Source organism: Phyllostomus discolor, chromosome 5 (assembly GCF_004126475.2).
Source record: "Phyllostomus discolor isolate MPI-MPIP mPhyDis1 chromosome 5, mPhyDis1.pri.v3, whole genome shotgun sequence".
In the NCBI taxonomy this organism is placed as follows: Eukaryota; Metazoa; Chordata; class Mammalia; order Chiroptera; family Phyllostomidae; genus Phyllostomus; species Phyllostomus discolor.
The window spans coordinates 35709950-35731996 of record NC_040907.2 but is presented as its reverse complement, the minus strand read 5'-3'; the positions used below and the strand labels follow the sequence as shown (position 1 = coordinate 35731996).

General features: G+C 35.8%; 1 protein-coding gene across 2 annotated transcripts in view; it reads left to right on the top strand.

The window, feature by feature from the left end:
* Window positions 1–22047, top strand: part of LOC114496088 (FAS-associated factor 1) — a 380509-nt gene that overhangs the window by 158387 nt on the left and 200075 nt on the right. For both annotated transcript variants that reach the window (XM_028511353.2, XM_028511352.2), the window contains one exon: window positions 206–297. In XM_028511353.2, the coding sequence (XP_028367154.2) occupies window positions 206–297 (92 nt within the window). The remainder of the gene's footprint in view (window positions 1–205; window positions 298–22047) is intronic.

Genomic DNA, 22047 nt, shown 5'->3' with positions numbered 1-22047 from the left:
ATTTGTGCTAATTTATATATGGGAGAAACAAGGTTATTTTCATTTAGTAGTTCTTGTGTATTACTCTATTTAGGAAATTGTCAAAAGATGAAAAGTCAAACTATAATATTGACAGTTTTTCAAGAACTATAGGAAAAAATTAACAATGCACAATCAACAGAAAAAATGCACAGTCGGTATTTGCTTTTTGTGTTTTCTTTTTCAGACGGTCTTAAAATCGCTACATTTGCCAAAAAACAACAGTCTTTATGTTCTTACACCAGACTTGCCACCACCTTCATCATCTAGTCATACTGGGTAAGGTGTTTACTTTTTCTGTGAATCTGAAATGAAAAGTTTGATTGTTAATAACTTTGCTTTAAACTGTATATAAATATCAGAATCAAATCAAATCAAATCTTGTTGAAGTTTTAACATGCTCACAGTGATGAACTTATAAATTTTCAAATTGTATCGTTTGGCTAGCTTATTTGTTTGATTTTACTGGTGGTACCTTTTATCCAAAGAAAATCTTTAGCAAAACTTCATTATGTAAACAATAGTCAAAACTGTAATTTCTCTGTTCGAAGGGGAAGAATTAGAATTGGAGAGAAGAGAATAAGTAAGTGGAATTCCAGACTGTTCCCATGGCTAAAGAAAGCATACCTTTGAGCAGAATTCCTTGGAGTTTGCAGAATACAGCTTGCAAAACACTGATATAAATTTTTTATATTGCTGATATCATTTCTTTCCAAAATGACTGTGCTGTTAAAAAAAAAAAAAGTCCTAAAAGTCAACTGAGGCTAGATGATTGGTTATTTGTTTATTTACTTATTTACCAAAAACTGTGTGAAAAGATCAGATATAGAGTTAATTTTTTGAAATTCTCAGAGCCCCACTCCCTTTCCCTTTGACAATCATCAGCTATTCTCTATAGCTATAGATCTGTGTCTGTTTTGTTTTGTTTACTCATTTCTTTTGTTTTTGTAGATTGTCACATATAAGTAAACTCATTCAGTACTTTTCTTTCTTGGTATGACTTATCTCACTTAGCATAATACCCTCTAGGTCCATCCATGTCATTGCAGTTGGCAGGATTTCATTTTTATTGCTGAAATATATATCTAGACACGTATATGTGTATATATGTATATGTATATATGTATCTATATCACATCTTCCTTATCCATTCATCTATTGTTGGACATCTAGGTTGCTTCCATATCACAACTGGTATTAGTAATACTGAATGAATAGAAGCACATGCATCTTTTCAAATTATTATTTTATTCTCTTCAAATAAATACCCAGAAGTGGAACTGCTGGATTGTATAGCAACTGTATTTTCAATTTTTAAGTAAATTTTAAAGATGAATTTCCATACTATTTTCTATACTTCACTAATTTACAATCCTACCCACAGTGTGCAAAGCTTCCCTTTTTCCACATCCTTGCCAGAACTTGTTATTTGTTCATTTATCGATAATAGCCATTTGACCAGTGTGAGATTCTCATTTTGGTTTCAATTTGTATTTTTCTGATAATTAGTGCTGTTGAGCATCTTTCCTTTGTCTGGTAGCTATCTGTATGTCCTCTTTGGACCAAATGTCTATTCAGGTACTCAGCCCCATTTTTAAAAATTCTATCGTTTATTTTTTGTTGGTGTTAAGTTGTATGACTTCCTTATATATTTTGAATATTTACCTTTAATCAGATATATGATTTGCAAATATTTTCTCCCATTCAGTAGGGCCTTCATTTTGTTGATGGTTTCCTTCACTGTGTGAACCTTTTATTTGATGTAGTTTCCATGTGTTATTTTTTTCTTTTTTCCTTGCCCCAGGAGACATATCCAAAAGATATTGCTAAGAGGGATGTCAAAGGATTACTGTCTATGTTTTTTTCTAGGAGTTTATGATTTTCAGATCTTAAATCCATTTTCAGTATGTTGTTCTTGTTTTTATAGTATAAGAGGGCCTTTTTTTTTTTTTTGCATGTGTCTGTTTCAGTTTTCCCAACACCACTTATTAAGAGACTTTCTTTACCCCATTGTATATCCTTGCTACCTTTGTTGTAGACTATTGATCATGTAAGCAAGGATTATTTCTGGGCTGTTTATTCTGTTCTATTGATCTGTTGATCTATTGATCTTTTTTTATGCCAGTTCCATACTGTTTTAATTATTGTAACTTTATATATAATTTTTATGCCAGGGAATGTAATATCACCTACTTTGTTCTATTAAAATTTCTTTGGCTATAGTGGTCTTTTGTGGTTCCATATAAATTCTAGGATTAGTTCTAATTCTTAGAAGAATACCATTGGTATTTTAACAGGGATTGCATTGGAATCTGTATATTCTTTAGACAGTAAGGACATTTTAACAATATTAATCCTTCACCTGTGAGCAAGGTATAATCATTTATTTACTTGTATTTTCTACAGTTTCTTCAGTGTCTTATAGTTTTCAGAGTACAGCTCTTTACCTCTTTGGTGGAATTTATTCTTTGGTAATGTATGCTGTTGATGCAATTATAAGTGGGATAGTTTTCTTAATTTTTCTTTTCATTGTTCATTGTTGCTGTATAGAAATGCAATAGATTTCTTTAGCCTGAAATTTTATTGATTTATTAGTTCTAATAGTTTTTGGTGAAGTCTTTAGAGTTTTCTATATATAGTATCATGTCATCTATGAATAATGAGAGTTTTACTTCTTTTCCAATTTGTATGCCTTTTTCCCCTCTTTTTTTTTTAAATATATTTTATTGATTATGCTATTACAGTTGTCCCATTTCCCCCTTCACTCCCCTCCACCCTGTACCCCCTCTCCCACCCACGTTCCCCCCCTTTAGTCCATGTCCATGTGTATACTTATGAGTTCTTTAGCTTTCTACTTTTCCCGTACTATTCTTGCCCTCCCCCTATCTATGTTCAACCTACATTCTATGCTACTTATTCTCTATACCTTTTCCCCTCTCTCCTCCTCCCACCCCCTACCGCTAGCCCCCCATGTGCCCTCCATTTCTGTGGTTCTGTTCCTATTCTAGTTGTTGCTTAGTTTCTTTTGGTTTTGCTTTAGGTGTGGTTGTTAATAATTGTGAGTTTGCTGTCCTTTTACTATACATGTCTTTTCTTTATCTTCTTTTCTTAGATAAGTCCCTTTAGCATTTCATAAAGTAAGGGCTTGGTGATGATGAACTCCTTTAATTTGACCTTATCTGAAAAGCACTTTATCTTCTCTTCCATTCTAAATGAGAGCTTTGCTGGATAGAGCAATCTGGGATGTAGGTCCTTGTCTTTCATGACTTGGAATATTTCTTTCCAGCCCCTTCTTGCCTGTAAGGTCTCTTTTGAAAAATCAGCTGACAGTCTGATGGGAACTCCTTTGTAGGTGACTGTCCCCTTACCTCTTGCTGCTTCTAGGATTCTCTCCTTCGTTTTTACCTTGGCTAAAGTAATTATGATGTGCCTTGGTGTGTTTCTTTTTGGGTCCAACTTCTTTGGGGCTCTCTGCGCTCCTTGGATTTCTTGGAAGACTGTTCCCTTTGCCAGTTTGGGGAAGTTCTCCTTTATTATTTGTTCAAATAACTTTTCCACTTGTTGTTCCTCCCCTTCTGGTACCCCTATAATTCGGATGTTGGAACGTTTAAAGGTGTCCTCGATGGTCTTAAGCTTTTCTTCGATTTTTTGAATTCTTATTTCATCATGCTTTCCTGCTTGGTTGATTCTATCTTCCTTCTGGTCCACTGTGTTGTTTTGAGACTCAGATTCCTTCCTTTCACTATTGGCTCTCCTCCATATATCTTCCTGCATCCCTTTTATGGTGATCTGCATTTTTTCATGTAATTTGCATCCAAAATCAACCAGTTCCATGAGCTTCCCGATCACTAGTGTTTTGAACTGTGCATCTGATAGATTGGCTATTTCTTGGTCACTCAAAAGGATGAGTGCTGGGGGACTGATCTGTTCTGCTGGAAACATGTCTTCTGTCTTTCCCTGTCTCTCCTATTATTTTATTTATTTATTTATTTTTTCTCCGGTCTGGTCGCTCTTGTTATGGTAGGGGGTGGAGCCTTAGGTGTTCACCGGGGCTGGGCGCCCCAGTCGCTAGATTGTGACGTTATATGTGGGGGCAGGGGCGGGAGCGGGGACGGGAGGGATCAATGGCAACCGTTCCGTACTCCTGGAGCCAGACACTTCCCTGGGCTTCTGGGCCGTGAGCTCTGCCCTGGTCCACAATCGCTGCCCCACTGATTCCCCCAGCCGCTGCTTGCGTACTCAGGGATCACGCTGCGCTCCCGTGCCCCGGATTGTTTGTCAGCGCCGATTTTTGTGCCAAATTTCCCCCGACCTACGCTCGCGCCTGCGACCCGCGCCAGCCCCGCGCCCGCTCTGCTAGTCGTCCCCTACCAGTCTGGATGTACGGGTCTACTTCAACTTCTTGGCTGTCCGACTTCCATTTAGATAAATCTTCTGACAGTTCTGATATTATGACTGCAAATCATTGTTGTAAATTATTGTTCTTCTGATCTTGGTTGTGCGAGGAGGTACGGTGCGTCCACCTATTCCTCCATCTTGCCGGAAGTCCTCCCCTCTTTTTTAATCTCTGATTGCTGTGGCTAGGACTTTCAATACTGTATTGAATAGAAGTGATGATAGTGGGCAATCTTGTCTTTAGAGCTTTCAGCTTTTCACCATTGAATATGATATTAGCTGTGGGTTTTGCTGTATAATGCCTTTATTATGTTGAGATATGTTCCTTCTATATGCAATTTGTTGAGCATTTTATTTTTAAAAGGATGTTGAATTTTGTCAAATGCCCTTTTTTTTCATCTGTTGAGGTGGTCATATAGTTTTTATCCTTTATTTTGTTAATGTGATGCATCCCATTGACTGATTTACAGATGTTAAACCATCCTTGCATCCTTGGGGTGAATCCCACCTAGTTTTGGCATGTAATCCTTTTAATGTATTGTTGAATCCAGTTGATAATATTTTGTTGAGAATTTTTGCATCTATGTTCATCAAGGATATTGACCTGTAATTTTTTTTATTATATGATTTTTTATTAAGATTTTTCTCTCTATTTAGAATAGAGGATCTCATTTTTTTTTCAATTTTGACAGTGAAATTCAGTACATTTATAGAATGAGTAAATTATTTTAATGTTTAATTGTGTATTTTGTTATTGCTAGATGAAGCAAACTGATCTTAAGTGAATGATTATGCTAGTGTTAGAGTCATAATTCTTGTGAGTATAATCTTATTCCAGAACTATGTTTAAGTTGTTTTAGATTTTTATAATTTTTATACACATTTTCTTAAGTTCACTTGGTGATTTTGTATGGTATAGAGACCTGTGTCTCTGAACTTGAGTATTGTCAAACTTCTTCCCACTACCTACCAGATATCTGTATTATTATGTAGTGGGAGGAAAGCATTCCTGTTTTCTCTACTACACTACTCACAGAACATTTCTTGGCCACAAAATATGTTTTTTGTTTTTTGCACATACTAAGCAATTCTTCAGCACCCACTGGATGTTATACAATTTAACTAAATTCCAATACTATCTGCCTGAAGATAGCATGAGATCCAATAGGTTCAGGGCTCAGTTGCACAAGGCTGCCCCCACATCAGCCAGCAGGTGTCAGTCTAGGTCGTTACCTGTGTTCCTGACCAACTGATGATAATTGGAGGTTTACATAACATCATTTTTGGGTTTGATAATTTTCTAGAACAGCTCACCAAACTCTGAAATCTTCTCTACGTACTGTTACTCGTTCATTAAAAAGCACATTTCAGAGGATATAAATGTATAGCCAGATGAAGAGATACATAGGACGAGATACAGAAGGATTTGGAGCACAGGTATTTCTGTCCTTGTAAAGTTTATGGTGTGCCACCCTCTCAGCATATGGATGAATTGTTAATCCCCAACCTGCAAGTTCTCCAAAATCCTTCAGCTAGGGTTTTTTATGGAGGCTTCATTACATAGGCATGTTTGACTAAATCACTGGCTATCAGTGATTAAGTCAACTTCTCCCCAATCTTCTCCCTTTTCTCTCCACACAGGCAGGGAGGAGAGGGATGTGGATAGCATCTAATCACAAAGTTGGTTCTTCTGTTAATCAACTCCCATCCTGAAGGGTTTTGTAAAAGTCACCTTATTAACAAACTCAGGTGTGGATGAAAGGGGCTTGTTATGAATAACAAAAACCTCCTTACTCTCACCAGTATCACTCATCAGTTAGAAAATTCCAAGGGTTTTAGGAACTCTGGGGGGGGAAGAAGACCAAATAGAAATTACGGAACTGAAAAGGTTAAATCTAATGTAATTTGGTAGTTTGTTTTAGGTTAAGAATGTAAAGATTTCTTGGGTTACTCCTTATCTTTTATGTTCAGATCATATACTAGTGGGAAGTTGAATTTGCATGCTATCACAAACAGCCAAACAGTATTTGTAGTCCTGTGTATAGTAATTAATGTCTGCATAAACACCAGATGAGATTAAACAAGGAGTTATAGATATGGTTCTTTATCTAGTGAGGTAGATTATTATTTTGTAGGTTAGTTAACAGAGTGTAATCACTATCATCCAATATGTAATCCATATAATTATAAGCAGTTAGGAGCTATTATTGGTTATAATCTATTACTTTCTAGTAGCATGATTAAATGGATTTATCAAAAAGTCATCCTGGGCTAATGGAAATGTTCTTCATTGCTATGTGGCTGACCTTAGTTTGATTGCCAATTGCTCAATCTCTAGGCAAGCGGGAGTCTACAATGCTTCTGAAATGCTGTGTTTATTGGAAAATGGGTCTTCATGTAGCACTAAAGTAATCTTTTCTAGTTGGCTTTATAGATTGTTACCAAGTTATAATGATGCTATTTTCCTGTATTGGAACAGTAAGAAAAATTCAAAGTGGAACAAAAGACATGAAGCACAGAGTTAGCTGGGTGGTAGGAGTATGGGGCATGTAGAATTTCTTGCTAATGAAAAAGTTATATTAATAAGTACTTCATTAAAGTATAATAAGAAAGCTAAGGTCTATTTTAGTATTTTTATATGTCTTTCTAGAAAACTAGATTATTTTTCTCTTTTGTGTGTGATTTCATAGGAGACAATTAAAAAAATTATGCTGAACCTTAAAGGCTAATGGTATAATTACATTTAACTTGTGATTTTCATTTTGTGTTTCACCAAATAAAAATAATTTTTCGACATCTTAGCAATATAGTAGAGTTCAAAAACAACTTCCTACTGGGTTATATATATTGCTAGTCATATTATTCAATATATGGTAGACAGATAAAATTGCTGTATACTAAACTTTATAATGACTTAATTTGTTTTTACAGAATTTTGTTATAATTGGTGAATTCATAGAAATCAAATTTGTAACTTATAACCTAATTCATAATCTAGTAAGAAAAATAAAACATAGTGTTTTTTTTTGTTTTTTTTAACAAATATCTTTTTTTTTAAACATTTTATTTATTTATTTTTAGAGAGGGAAGGGAGGGAGATAGAGAGAGAGAGAGAGAGAAACATTAATGTGCGGGTGCTGGGGGTTATGGCCTGCAACCCAGGAATGTACCCTGGCTGGGAATCGAACCTGGGACACTTTGGTTCCCAGCCCGTGCTCAATCCACTAAGCTACGCCAGCCAGGGCTAGAAAAATAAAACATAGTTTTGATTTTTAGTGTTGTATTTGAGAATTGGAAAATGCATGGAAGAATTCTGAAATTGGTAGTGGAAAATAGGAAAGGTTATGTACATATTATCCCATCCTACTTTAATGTCAGACTTGAGGTTTTTTAAAAAAATAGATATATTTTATTTAGGTGTTTGGTTTAATGTTTAATTCATTTTATTGTTTTATTTCTCTGAGATGAATCAGATGTCAATACATGGAGGAGAGTTGGATAATAAACTGCCTGTTAATTGCAGTGCAGAACCATGACAGGGTTCTGCTGGTGTTTTCTGCCATTCCAATGCCAGTGCAGTGGCAAACATTAGGTTCATTCTTTTCATTTATAACATGTTTTCTCTAAACAGACTAGACCACATTGGTATCACAGTGTCACTCTTAAAATTTATTATAACCAAGTCAGGAAAGTAATATGATTATAACCTATTTTTCCAGATACAAGGCATTAAAATGTAATGAGGAGAATTTTGGATTGAAGTATCAGCTGGGCTAGGGTCTTATGTTTTTTTCCTTTATAAAATGGGAAGCATTGTTTTTAAATCTCAGCATGGTTATAAAAATTTAGAAGGCAGGAGTGGTACATTATATGCAAAAGCACAAATAACAAAGAACGATCATTAAAATGACTCATTTGTGCTAATAAATACCAATGATAATACTTTTCATTCAACTTTTTTTTTTAGCTTCACCCAAGGATATGTTTTGATTTTTTTTTTTTACAGCAAAGTGGGAGACAGGGAGGGGAGGAAAGAGAGAGAGGGAGAGACAGACAGACAGACATCTATTGGTTGCCTCATGTAGGCTCCCTGACCAGGCACTGAACCTGCAGCCTAGGCATATGCCATGACTGGGAATCATTCCTGCAACCTTTGGTTATATGGGGTGACACTCCAACCAACTGAGGCACACAGACAACTCTTTCATTCAACTCTTACTTGATTTTTGTAACAACCCTGCCAGGGTGCAGGTCCATTTTGATACCTCTATTTTATGGATGAGGAAGTTTATTTTTATAAGAGAGTGTTCTAGGTCAGCAGTAAATATTTCTGATTCTGAAGTCTCCTTCTGACTCTGCATCTACTTAAGCTTTCAAATTCCTGACAGAAATATTAATATACAGAGCTTTATTCCAAAGATGCCTACTTTTTTTGGATGCTGATCTTTAGACTGAGATGTTTTTAATCTTGTAATTTGTCATTATATACTCTTTGAAAGGCATTAATATTTTAATTCTTCTTAGGAAGAGTCACGAAATTTTAGTATGTTAATTCACCTTTAGTTACAATATATTATTAATCATTTAGTAAAATGTAGATATAAAATAACATGCTCTTCATCTGTTTACTGACAAACCATTTTATTCTCAAGGTTTGGTGAGAGCTACAGACAGATGTAGAGAATTCTATCTTAAGCCATACGCACTAAAATTTTTTCAAACTTGATTTTACTGCCACTAGGGGGTGCCTGGTAATTGAGTCTTATTTTGAATTTACAATTTCTTTTTGGAAAAAAAGGCAAGAGCTGCAAGATTTTAATATGAGCACCCTATGATTGAATTATATTTAGAATTATTTTAAAGTAAGTTGTTTTTCAGAAAACAGAATTTCAAGATTTCTGAGAATTTAAGAGTAAATTCTTAAATCATAATCTTTATAACAGTTGAAAAGCATTTAAAATCTTTTTAGTAAATCGAGTTTCACTAACTAATCGAAAGATAAAGCAGTACCTCTTTGGTAAAACTTCAAATTATAGTATAAATCATAGTAAAATTAGAAAGGGGAAAATACTTTATTGTGCATGTTTCATATAGTTATAGGAACGATTCAATCCATCAAAGATTTATTGATTACTTACTTGATAAAAACAAGCTGTGTCCACAGGAGGCTTATAACCTATTCATTAAAGGCATTAGGCTTTTTCTTTTCTTTTTAAAAATTTTTTATTTATTTTTTAGAGAGAGGAAAAGAGAAGGAGAGAAAGATGTGAGAGAGAAACACACATCTCTCTCACATCTTGTTATATGCATCCAGGGGGTTGAACCCACAACCCAGGCATGTGCCCTGACTGGAAATTGAACCAGAGACCTTTCATTTTGCAGGACAATGCCCAACTGAACGACTCTGGTCAGGGCTAGGCTTTTTCTTGATTCATCTCTTTACAGAAATTTTCTTTAGATATTAGTCATTCTTGGTGTTCTGTCTGCCACTCAGGTTGATTCCTCAGTAAGATTCTCTTTTCTTCATCAGCTCTAAGGGTTGGTGTTCCTGACAATTCTGTTTTTAGCAATTGCTGTTACTGTATCTTCTCCCTGACACCTAGTCTCAACCCTTCAATTTCCAAATATGTAAAGATGACTCACAAATCTCTATTTATAAACTCATACATATGTCCTAGTTGCCAGTGGGACTTTTCACTGGTGTGTGTCCCATATATAATTTAGAGTCACATGTATTATAACTGAGACAGTCTTGAGAAATCTGTACTGAGAAAACCTGTGTGTTTTTTCCTCAAATGTACAATGATGCAAAATACTGCTTTGTATTCCAAGTAGAATGATGAGTATTTAAAAGGATGTTGAGTTTGGTGTATAAGTATTTAATGACTTTGTTGGGATCATTTTTGGCACAAAAAGTGGATGAAAACAAGATTGTAGTAAATTTTAAGGGGTAAGGGAGAAATGAGCAATTAGAGTTACTTTTATTTTCAGAAAACTTGACTGGAGGGGGGAATAGGGTCAAAAAGTATGAGGGAAAGAGACAGCAATAAGGAAAAAATTTAAGTAAAACCAAAAAAGAGCTGATGGCCAAGAAGGATGTGGAAATGTCTTAGCTCAAACTGCTATAAAAATATACTGTAGACTGGGTGGTTTAAAAGTGGACATTTATTTCTCTTACTTCTTGAGGCAGGGAAGTCCAACATCAAGGTTCCAGCAAGGTTTGGTTTCTGGTGAGAGCTCCCTTCCTGACTCACTTTCCAATGTATACTCACATGCTAGAGAGAGAGCTTCAGTCTCTCTTCTTGTAATAAAGGCATCAGTGCTGCTGTGTTAGGGTCCCACCCTTATGACCTCATTTCACCTTAATTTCCTCCTAAAAACTGTCTCCAAATACAGCCATATTGGGAGTTAGGACTTCAATTTAAGACTTCTAGGCAGTATGCAGTTCAATTCATAGAAGAGAGGCAGGGTAGAGTCCAGGATTAAGTGTTGGAATGAAGTTAGCTGGCAGATTTAGAGACAGTAGGAAAGGTAGAATAATAGAAGGCTGGAGCAAATGGAGAGCATTTTCAGGTTCTAGATTTTGAGCTGCTATAGTAATAGTTGATGACAAAGTGCAAATTATAGATAATTCTGAAATAGAAGGTAATAATCATAAGAATAATGATGCTAAAGAAGTGTGAAATTACAAGTATAGGGTGACAGTGATATAACAATTACCATTTATGAAGACAGGCTTTTTGTCAAGCCTTTCATAAATATTATGTTATTAAATACTCATGATAATCATAAAGAGATATTATCACCCACATTTTGCAGATGGGGAAACTTAGCGGTACTGGTGAGTTGATGAAGAGGAGGTGGTTGGTTATTGGAAGTTTGTTGAGGTCCTTGTTTGAGGAAGACTACAGATACTTTAGTCTGTACAGTAGGTTCTCGAATAACATCTTTTTGTTCAATGTTGTTTATATAATAGTGTTGTTATAAAGTTGTTGAGATGTTATAGGCACCTAACTCATGTTTATATCAATTAACCTAGGGTAAAATTGATTTTTTTCTATGTTGTTTTATTTAAATTTGCAGAACTTGTCAACAAAGTTAAGTGAGGACTTACTGTATTAAGAAAACATAAACCTGGGTATAAATGTTATGACCTTTAAGTATTGTACTATAGCCTGTAAAGTACTTACAGAATCTTGTCCCTGGCTTTTTCTCTTACTTCATCATTTATCACCTTCCCTCTGGCCCATAGCTTGCCAGCTACACTGGCCTCCTTGCTCTTCTTTAAACATTCTAATTATACTTCCATTTCAGGGAATTTGCACTTTGTGCTTTCCCTTCCTAGAATGATCTTCTACCAGTTGTCAACTTGGCTCATTCCTTTACTTCTTCAGGCCTCTACTCAGATGTCACATCCTCAAACAGGTCTTCACTCCCCTCCCCCCCCCCCCCCCCCCCCGTCTCCCTTTCTCTCTCTCTCTCTCTCAAAAAATGTATTTATTTATTTTTAGAAAGGAGAAGGGAAGGAGAAAGAAACATCAGTGTCTGGTTGCCTCTCGCAACCCCCCCCTGGCCCCCCCCCCCCGCTACTGGGGAGCTGGACTACAACATAGCCATGTGCCCTGACTGGGAATCAAACTAGCCACCCTTTGGTTCACAGGCTAGCACTCAGTCCACTGAGCCACATCAGCCAGGGTGAGACAGGCTTTTCTTGATCCCTCTGTCTAACCAGTCCTTCTTGTATATCTTCTCCCTTTATCTTGCTTTATCACTCTAATACGTTATTTAATATATATTCATATTAATATTTGTTATCTGTCTCTTTTATCACATTGTAAAGCTACAAGAAATCAGAGACTGTTTTTGTGTCTACTGTTGTATCCTCAGCAGCTAAAAGAGTACCCAAAACATATTAGGTATTAAGAAATATTTGTGGAATGAACACTGTTAAATGACACATTCCTAAGGATAGTTACCTCTTACAGGAGACCAAAGCTAAGGAGTCAAATTCTAATGGCGGGATATCAAGAATCATGCAGAATAGGGATTAGATATTTGGGGACCAAAAGATCCTACAAGTGTTTCATAAATGTAGTGAGCTGGACAATCTTCACTCCTTGGCATGAGCTTAGTCTTTATTTTTGTCCAGTGTTCCTTATAATTTTTCCCATTATAGTATAGAGTAATGAAAGGACATGTGGCTTTATGGTCACACACTGTTCTGTCCTCTATCTGTCCTACACTGGTTTTGTGGTCTTAGGCAATACTTTTCCTTTGAGTCTTAGCTTCCCTAATATTCATGTATGGCTCTTGTCTTTCAAACTAGATCCTGAGCTGTGAAGAACAAGAATATTCTTAGAGAACATATCCCTCAGCTCATGAAAGGGTCATCTATGACAGAAGTCCTTAATAAAGACACATTTGTGGCAAAAAAATATGAAAAGTTTCACGGCTAATTGAGGAGTGTCATTTTTGGTTTATGCATCTGTAGTCTCTTCATTAGCTGTTTTGCTAATTTTCAAACTCATCATCATAAAGTATTCTTCAGATGAGTGGAGAGTCTATTTATCATGTTATTCACACAGGCTGCCAATTATTCACTCATTTATCAGATACAGATTGAATAACACCTTACAGTATGTTTAAGACCTTGTTCTAGTGCTAGGGATACGACTAAGAACAAGATAAGGTGCCTGCTTTCATGGAGTTTACAATGTAATATGTGTAGAGGTGGATGTATGGTCAGGGGACAAGTACCAAGTATAAACAGGAAAAAAGCATGAGGTGATAATAAGTGTCTTGCAGAAAGCTAAAATAGAGTGACACAATAAGAAGTAATTGGGTGACTACTCTAGGTTGTAAGGTCTGGAAAGGCATTTCTGAAGAGGTACTGTTTAAGCCGAGATGTGAATCATTGGGGAGCCTTTCAAATGAAGAGTATTCTAGGCAAGGGCTATAGCTAATGCCAAAGCCCACTCACTGGCCATGTATAAATATACTAATTGGAGAAGGTTTAACATTTTGGAATTTGTTACTACTCATGATCACCTTGTTAGAAAATGATTGAGAGGGTGGCTGGGTAATAAAAAAGAGTCTTTTTCCACTTTACTTTGGTTACCTTCTACTAAGTGATGAAAATGCTCAACTCCATTTTAATTATACAGATTTATTAATTGTTATGGAAGGTGGTATGTCTTGTTCCTTTGACAAGTAGTGAGTCTTGCTGTTGAACTTTGACCCTTTTTTAGTGGGAGGATGGTTCCAGTTAATATTTTAATGACCTCTGTGGTGGTGGTGTTGAACTTTGGTCATGCAGTCAGGCATATGGTTCTCTTGTGTGGCCTCTGAGTTGTGAAGTTGCTTTTAATATGGCTTTGAATTAGTTGCACTTTTTTGTGATAAAAGGAGTAAATTCAGGGTGCTAATTGGTACTCCAGTGATAGTTGAATAAAACACTTGTGTTAAAATATATGGCTGTTGTTTGGTCCTTGGGAAACCATTGGTGGAAAGCAGGTGACAGTAGCCTTGAATTAAGGGTAGGCTGTTATATTTTCCAGTGGGTACTATAGAAGGAATTGAGGAGTAGCGAGTCAAGATATGACTTAGGGTAGATGACTCTTCTGCTCTGGACCTCAGATGCTACTAGAAAATAAAGGGGATTTTCTAGATTTGTAGGCATCCAGATGTCACTAATTTTTTTTCTCTAGGGTTCTTATCAGTGGATTATACATACAAAAATTAGTATCGAAATTGGAATACAAAACAGCTTTAATGGCCAGACTTGAGTCCTAATTGGAGTTTTTTACCTCTCACTACCCACATGCTCAGATGGCCGTAGGAAGAATTATGACTGGGTGGTCAGAGCCTGATGGACTGATGTAATAGGCCTGCCTTGCTAACCTAGTCACAGTAGGAAAGACAACTTAGGGAGCTCATGGCATAGAAAATGAAAGTGGAAGCTGCTGGTCTCATTCCTGTCTTCCGGGAAAACTAACCTAGTGTAATGCGACCTTTTGGATAATTGTCATAGTCTTCTCTTCCAGGAGAATCAAGTCTAGAATAGGGAAAACATGCTATGAATGTTTTCATTAAAACTCTTCCCTTGTGGAGAGAAGCAGGATGGGCAGAAACTGAAGAAAAGCAAACACAACATTCTTTTCATGATCCTTGAGGTCCCTTTTAACTCTCTGCGTTTGATATGCACCTTCTACAGCTATTAAGCATGATATAATAAAGGAAAGACAAGTATTCCTCCTCTGTCTCTGCTTCTTGTAACCATCAGCAGCTGTGGTAGTAAGTATCCACCTGTGCTCCTAGATTTGGTTCTTGCTAAGAGTATCACCCTCTGGGTGGTGTGTGTACTGATACTCACACAAATGTATGTACCTTTTTCTTTTTCTCACTTCCATCTCTCCCACCCTATACTGAGGACATTCTAAACAGTCATCTGCTCCTATCATTCCAATGAAGGAAGATAACTGAGAAATCTCAAAGACCTGTTGTGGGATTCAGTTATTAGAATGACATTCTGAGGATGCTTTCAAATAGCTTTCATCCTACTTCTGTTTCCCTATACAATCTCTGCACAAATGTTAATACTTGAAATATTTTCACTCTTTTGTCTTTATCCTGCTATTTCAATGTTTGGTGTATTCCCTTAATGCAAGAGGAGTCACATCCTCAAGACCTTGGAGTTAGAGTGAGAAGAAAGCCGTAGGACATCATCTTCGGAAGGAGTTAAAGTGGTCATCTACTCTAGTCTCATTTTATGCCTGGTGGGGGAACTGAGGTACAGAAAGGGGAAGTTAAATAGCCTGTTAGGCCTTAGCTTCTTCACCCCAAATGATCAGGCTGATGATTTCTGCTTCAAAGGGCTTTTGGAGAGGGACAGTATGGTTAAATAAGATAGCACATGTGAATACTGAACCTGGTGTAGTGCAGGTGCTCAGTGGTTTCTCTTTCCCAGATTGTTGAGCTAGTTAATAGATGAGGCAGGACTTAGTTCTCATGTGGTTCTTAACTCCAAATAATGTCTTTGAACATTACTCAAAAGGTAAGAGTCAATATGGTCCTCAACATAATGTCTCATTTCAACCTAGTTCATATGTAAAGTAAGCTAGGAGCAGTGCCCACTGGCTTACAGATGCTCAGTCCTTTAAATGGATGGAAGAAGTGATGCAGCCCCTTCAGGAAGAGATGAATAATTTCTGGTGGGGGACTTCTTTGGCTATGTATTTTTATTTTGGAACTAGAAGAAAGCAATAGGTTTTAACCTCCAGATAATTTGCTGAGGTGTCATTTGAAATGGTTGTTCTGTGACTGTGTTTTCTTCATGGTGGCTTTTTATTGATTAATATTTGTGAGATTTTAGCAGTGTGTCAGAGACCTTACATAACCTATAAAAGACAGTTTTCTGCAAACTTTATATATGCAAGTAAATATTCTAAAAGAATCAGTTAATTTTCTTCAAAATGCTTTACAAAACAACTGTTTTTTTTTCACAGAGGATATTCATCTGTGAAAATGTTTTACCATTGTAATCAGAACAATATTTGATAACAAAGATACATCATTCTTAAAGTAATTCAAGATACATTTTATTGATTTGTCTGTCAAATTTCTCAATAATAAATTGATATAATCAATGTTTCAAGTACATTATTTCATACTGTTAAATTTAATTATAGTGAATATTACTAAGTTTTATAAAAATGAAATTTAGGAAGTAATTGGGTTGGTAGATATTTTAGTAAGTGGCTACTGAAAAGTGGCTTATTTTAAGAAAAGGATATTTCCCTAAAGTTATTTATTCTGGATGAAAGAAGAAACTTGTCCCCAATTAAAACATTGAGGGAGATCACAACACATCTAATTGGATTGATATACCAAACCCACTTATATAGTTTACTGCCTATTGATAGGTCCATGACTACTGAGATTAGCTTGTTAACATCACACTTTGAAAAAGAACTGCAGGTATTCTCTGTGGTTGATTTAATGGACACTCAGAAACTTGGTCAATAATTCATGGAATAAAATCAGTGTATTTGTAAATGTAATTTTTGGGATTTCTTCATATTTGATTCGGATGTGTGGATTATATTTTGACACTTTTGCTGTGAACTACTTGATGAATCACAATATATCACTATCACCACTAATTACCACATTTTCATTAATCTTAAATACTTTGGTTAATACATTTTGCTGAATCCAATATATCGCTATATTGATGAACAGTAATTATAGACATAAGGACACCTGAACTTTGAAATCATCATGAAAAAAATGTTATTAAGAATTATGTGAAGCCAAATGTTTGTTTATCTAGACATATTTAATTGCCAGCAAAAAAGCAATTAAAAATTGCTATAGAGTAAGAGGCCAACCTTCGTTAAACGTGGTTTTAAGATTGTTACAGAACTTGTGGTGATGATAACATGGTGTCTTGGAGGATGTTAACAACTGTAGCGGAGTGTTAATTAAGAATGATGTAATCTGCAGCTCAGAATTATTAGTATCATATGTTAGTTTAGCTGGACAGGAGCAAGACCTAGTTTCAGTTATGATGAGGGCTCAAGTTGTATTTATAGTTGGAAAGATTAACATTTTCTTTTTATGCTGTTCTTGAGACAATTTAAAAATCCTGAATGAAATACAGTCAAATGTAAACATAAAGTCCCTACTCATTTACATATGTGCCAGATTTTCAAACTGATTGCTATTTGAACCTAATCTGTCATTGCTGGCTGCATTAGCTACAACAAACATTACATTTACATATTGATTTCTTATTTTGTTTTAGTGTAAATAATCCATAATTACAGTAAATTTGGTCTTTTGTTGACAAGAGCTCATATGACTGTAAGTTTAGAATGGAAATTTAAATCACAGTGTGTCATGATTTTTAATTTAAAATCTTGATATATCTGAAAGGATAAAAAGATCATTGCAGATCATAAAATATTCCCAATGAAACAAAAGAGAGAACATTTTTTAAGGCCTTTTGGAATGATATGAATTGTAAAGTATTAGTGAAAAAGTCAACAGCATATTCCAAATTTATTTACATTTTTATAATAAAAAGTCACAGTAATTTGAAAGAAATTACTGTTTTGCTTCAAAATCAGGTCATACTTTAAAAATAAAACTATTGGAAATTAGCCTTCTAAGCCTATTATTTTACATTGTTATTTTTGTTTAAAATATCCAATGTAAGAAAACAAATAGAATATGCACACAGCAGGGATGAAATAGGTTTTTGATTTGTTTATTGGTGTTAATACTTGACTCAACTGTGTACACAGCATTGATCTGAGAAGTTAAATTTCATGGACAACGACCCATATTTTATCAGTGGACATACGGTCTTATTAAGTAGCAATAGTAACAAATTCATGATTTTTCATTTACATTAATGAAAAGTATATTGTATTTTTGAAGTTAAAGTATGGGCTGATTTAACTGCAACATGATAGCTATCAGATTGTTCATTTTTTTATGGTTTACAAGTTTTTATGGAGATATAATTTATATACAATAAATGCACAATTCTCAATCATTCCTCATTTATATGACTTTTAACAAAAGTATATTATTTTCTACCATGGATTTTGGTTTGCATGTGTATGTACAGGTGTTTACAGCCAGCCAGCCAGCCATTTAGAAAAAAGCCTGTGCTGAACTGATGGCAACTATTTACTTGAATGTTGTGAATACAGAAGCCCTAAAAGCCCCTGTGTTAGTCAATTTAGTCTGCTGTAACCTAATACCATAAACTGGGTGGCTTAACCAACTGACATTTAGTCCTCACAATTCTGGAGGCTGGGAAGTACAAGATCAGGGTACCTGAAGGTTTGCTCCCTAGTGAGAGAGCCCTTTTTCTGACTTGCAGATGGCTGTCTTCTCACTGTGTTCTCACTTGGCAGAGAAAGAAAAAACAAAAAACTGTAGTCTTTTTCTCTAATAAGAATGCTAATCCCTTTGTGGAGGTCCCACACTCATGACTTCCTCTGTCTAAATTTAATCACCTTCCAAAGCCCATAACTCTAAATACTATCACAACGGAGGTTAGGCTTTTAGCATGAATTTGAGGTGGGGCACAAATACTCAGTCCGTAACAGCCCCTGAAGCCCAAGATTTAATTTGTTGTTTTCCTAGTCTAGTTGTTTAATATTGGTAGATTCGTACTTTGTAACAGTGAGTGCTTCCCTCAGACCGATTACTGGTTTAATAGGAAGGCTGTGGTTTAGCCTGGTCAAATCTTCTACATGTTGAAGACTTTAAGCGGATTCTTAATTCAAGGAATTGCTGAAGAGAAATCCTTAAGTTACTGTTAGTCTTGATGGAAGACAGCTTACCTACTACTGTTCTACCCTATGAAATGGGCTTGTTTCTATTTGGCAGTAGGGAAGCCAATTCCTCTTTTTAATCAGGAATAATGACAGGTGTATAGCCACATGATGACCAAATGATTGTTCACTACTGTAGTGCAGCTTTAAGTTAACCTTGGAAAATCACTGCATCCTATGTGATAAAATAGCCATGTGCTTTGGTCATTAAATGCTCTCTCAAAGTGAAATAAAGTCAATCAAGACAGTAAAGACTTACATTTATTTTGTTAATGTTGTTGCTTTTATCAGTACTGGGCATATGGAGGCTAAAAATGTGCCCTGGCTGGTATGGCTCAGTGGATTGAGTGCCGGCCTGAGAAGGGAAAGGTTGCTGGTTTGATTCCCAGTCAGGGCACATGCCTGCGTTGTAAGTGAGCAAGGTCCCCAGTTTGGGGTGTGTGAGAGGCAACAGATTGATGTATCTCCTGCACATCTTGATGTTTCTCTTTCTCACTTTCTTCCTCCCTTCCCCTCTCTCTAAAAATAAATAAATAAAGTCTTAAAAAAGAAAAAAAAATGTATGGTGTTTTAAGTTTGCATGTATAAGAATGTAACTTCGTTTATTAATTGTAACTTTTGTGTTAACATTTGCTATGCGTTATTTTCCCCTTATTAAAAAAACTGGAAGGTTACTTGAACAACAATTAAAATTTTTAAAAAATGTTAAAGAAAAAAACTGGAAGGAAATATAAAATGCATTAAATTAAGTCAGTAAATTACAATGGATTTGGTACACATTAGAAGGCAGTTATTCTACAGATGACTTCTCTGTTCCTGGTAAATGTTCACAGTTAAATTGGAATGGGATCTCCCCAGGCAGAGGTGGACATTCTGTTAATGAAAGATCTTGGAAGCCCAAGACTTGTGGACAGAAAAGGAAGCAGAGAAAGGATGTTTTACTGAAAAGTGTTTCTAGAATTGTTTTGCTGGCTTAGATATTAATGCTTAGCTATAATACTGAAAACATTTTTTAAAGATTTTATTTATTTTTAGAGAGGGTAAGGGAGGGAGAGAGAGGAGGAGAGAAACATCACTGCGTGGTTGCCTTTCAAGTGCCCCCTACTGGGGACCTGGCCTGCAGCGCAGGCATGTGCCCTGACTGGGAATCAAACCAGCAACCCTTTGGTTTGCAGGCCAGTACTCAATCCACTGAGCCACACCAGCCAGGGCTAATACTGAAAATTTTAAGGGAGTAGATATCTGTCTAATCTCTATCTTTCTCTCGTTCTCTTTTATATCCTACCTATCTCCCTCCTCCCCCTACTTTTAAAATTAACAACCTGGCCAGGAGAATTATGAAAATGTCTAGCACTTTGCCTAGTAATTGTTTTAAAATGTTCACATTCATTGCTTTATGTTGTATTACCAGTATATGGTTTTGTTTTGTTTGTTTTTGCAAATAGCCACTAGCTCAAAGCTTGGGAACAATGTTTATGGTTCTCATTACATTTTAAACATTAATTTCAGTCTGACTTGAGGGTAGAACAGTGGTAAGTTTGGATGGCAAGGTTCGAAAGGTAAGTGTGAATGGTTTTGTAGAAACAAAACCATCTCATTGTTAATGAATACAAATATTCAAACTGAAAGGAAAATCATAATGGAGAATGAAAAATTAAAAACCAGTGAGAATAGTTATTCAATCAAAACATCTATTGCATTGGGTTAAAATTCAGATTGCATTTGAAAAGCTTCTACATTTGCTTGCATTTTTCCTTCTCTAATTGGAGAGAAAACATGCCATTAAAAAGCAAATACCCTTTTCATAATATTTCTCATCTACGTACTTTGGTTGGCAGTGATCTTCAGAGCTACTTTAAGGGTCAAAATTTGAAGTGGTATGAATAACTTTGCAATTTGAAGGTAAAAGAGGGCACGCTTAAAGGTGGGTTAACTGTGGCTAACTATCCTAACCACCCATTAGAAGACACTGTTAAGGAGAAAATTGCTCCTAATTCAGCAACTGAAGACTTAACTCATTCTGCTAAGCAGCAGCTAGAATCAGTCTGCCAAGATAATATTTTAGCAATAGTCTTTGCAAATCAGCATGATAAATTTCTTACAGCCTTCCCTGCTCCTTCCCATCCCTCTACCCCCTGGAGGGGTAAGGGAGGAACTCATGAGACAAAACTTACTCAGTTCACATGCCAAATTCTGTGGATTTCTTTATATTTTTATAGCATTTTAGGAAAAGTGGCATTAGAGTTCTTAGCAAATTACCATATATGAGTTGTTAGTTTGCTTGTCTGCTCATCTCTCAATAAACTCAAGGCAAAGGTATGATCTGAACTGGGTCCTCTTCTCCTGGAGGGAGAATATGAGTTAGACCTGGGCCACTACTACTTATTTTGTGTAAAAGGAAAATGATAACTTCTTAAGTTGACAGGAAACTCTTTGCCTATTATATAGTAGCATTCATTAAAGGCTAGTCATTATTATTAATGGCTAAGTGAATGAATCAAGCTGAAGCCTGAGGTTGTAGATAATACCCTTATCTTATTTCTCCAACCAAAACATGCTCATAGGGAGCATGAATGGGATATATCAACCCCAAAGAAGACCTGTGTAAAAAAGAACACTGAGTCTGGATAACATCAGGCATAATGTACAGTATATTCAATGCATCTAAACAGATTTTATCCTTTATGACCTCCTGCAGAAGAAAGGAACTAAAATGAAAAATAAGTGCCACAAAAGCACCGTGAATCTATTTGTTAATGTTTTACTGTCACTATAGGTTTTCAAGTATAAAAATCCCTCAAAAGTGTTCTATTATTATTAAGTCATAACATGTCACCTTAAAACTTACAAACATAAAAATTTTCACTTGGCTTTGTAAAATTTAATATTCATAATTCAGTGAACTAAGGAGTATTATCCTTTTTTTTGAAGAGGAAACTGAAAATTTGTAGAGCAATTAAGTGCCTAAAATTGGGCCTTGTATGAAGGTGGACCCAAAAAATAACTGGAATTTATTTATTAAAAATTGTGTATTTATTCTTATATGTGTAAGCTTCAGTCACCTTCAAAGTACTCTCCATTTGATGCAGTACACCTATTGAGACTTTTTTCCCCACTGCTCAAAACAGTTTTTGAACTCATCGGTTTTGATGCCTTTTGGTGCTTCTGCCATTTTTTGTTTCACCTCTTCCGCAGTGGCAAAACATTTCCCTTTGAGGACTTTTCACGGTGAGGAGAGAGTTGCTCAGGGCAAGGTTAGGTGAACAGAGAAGGTAGGGCACTT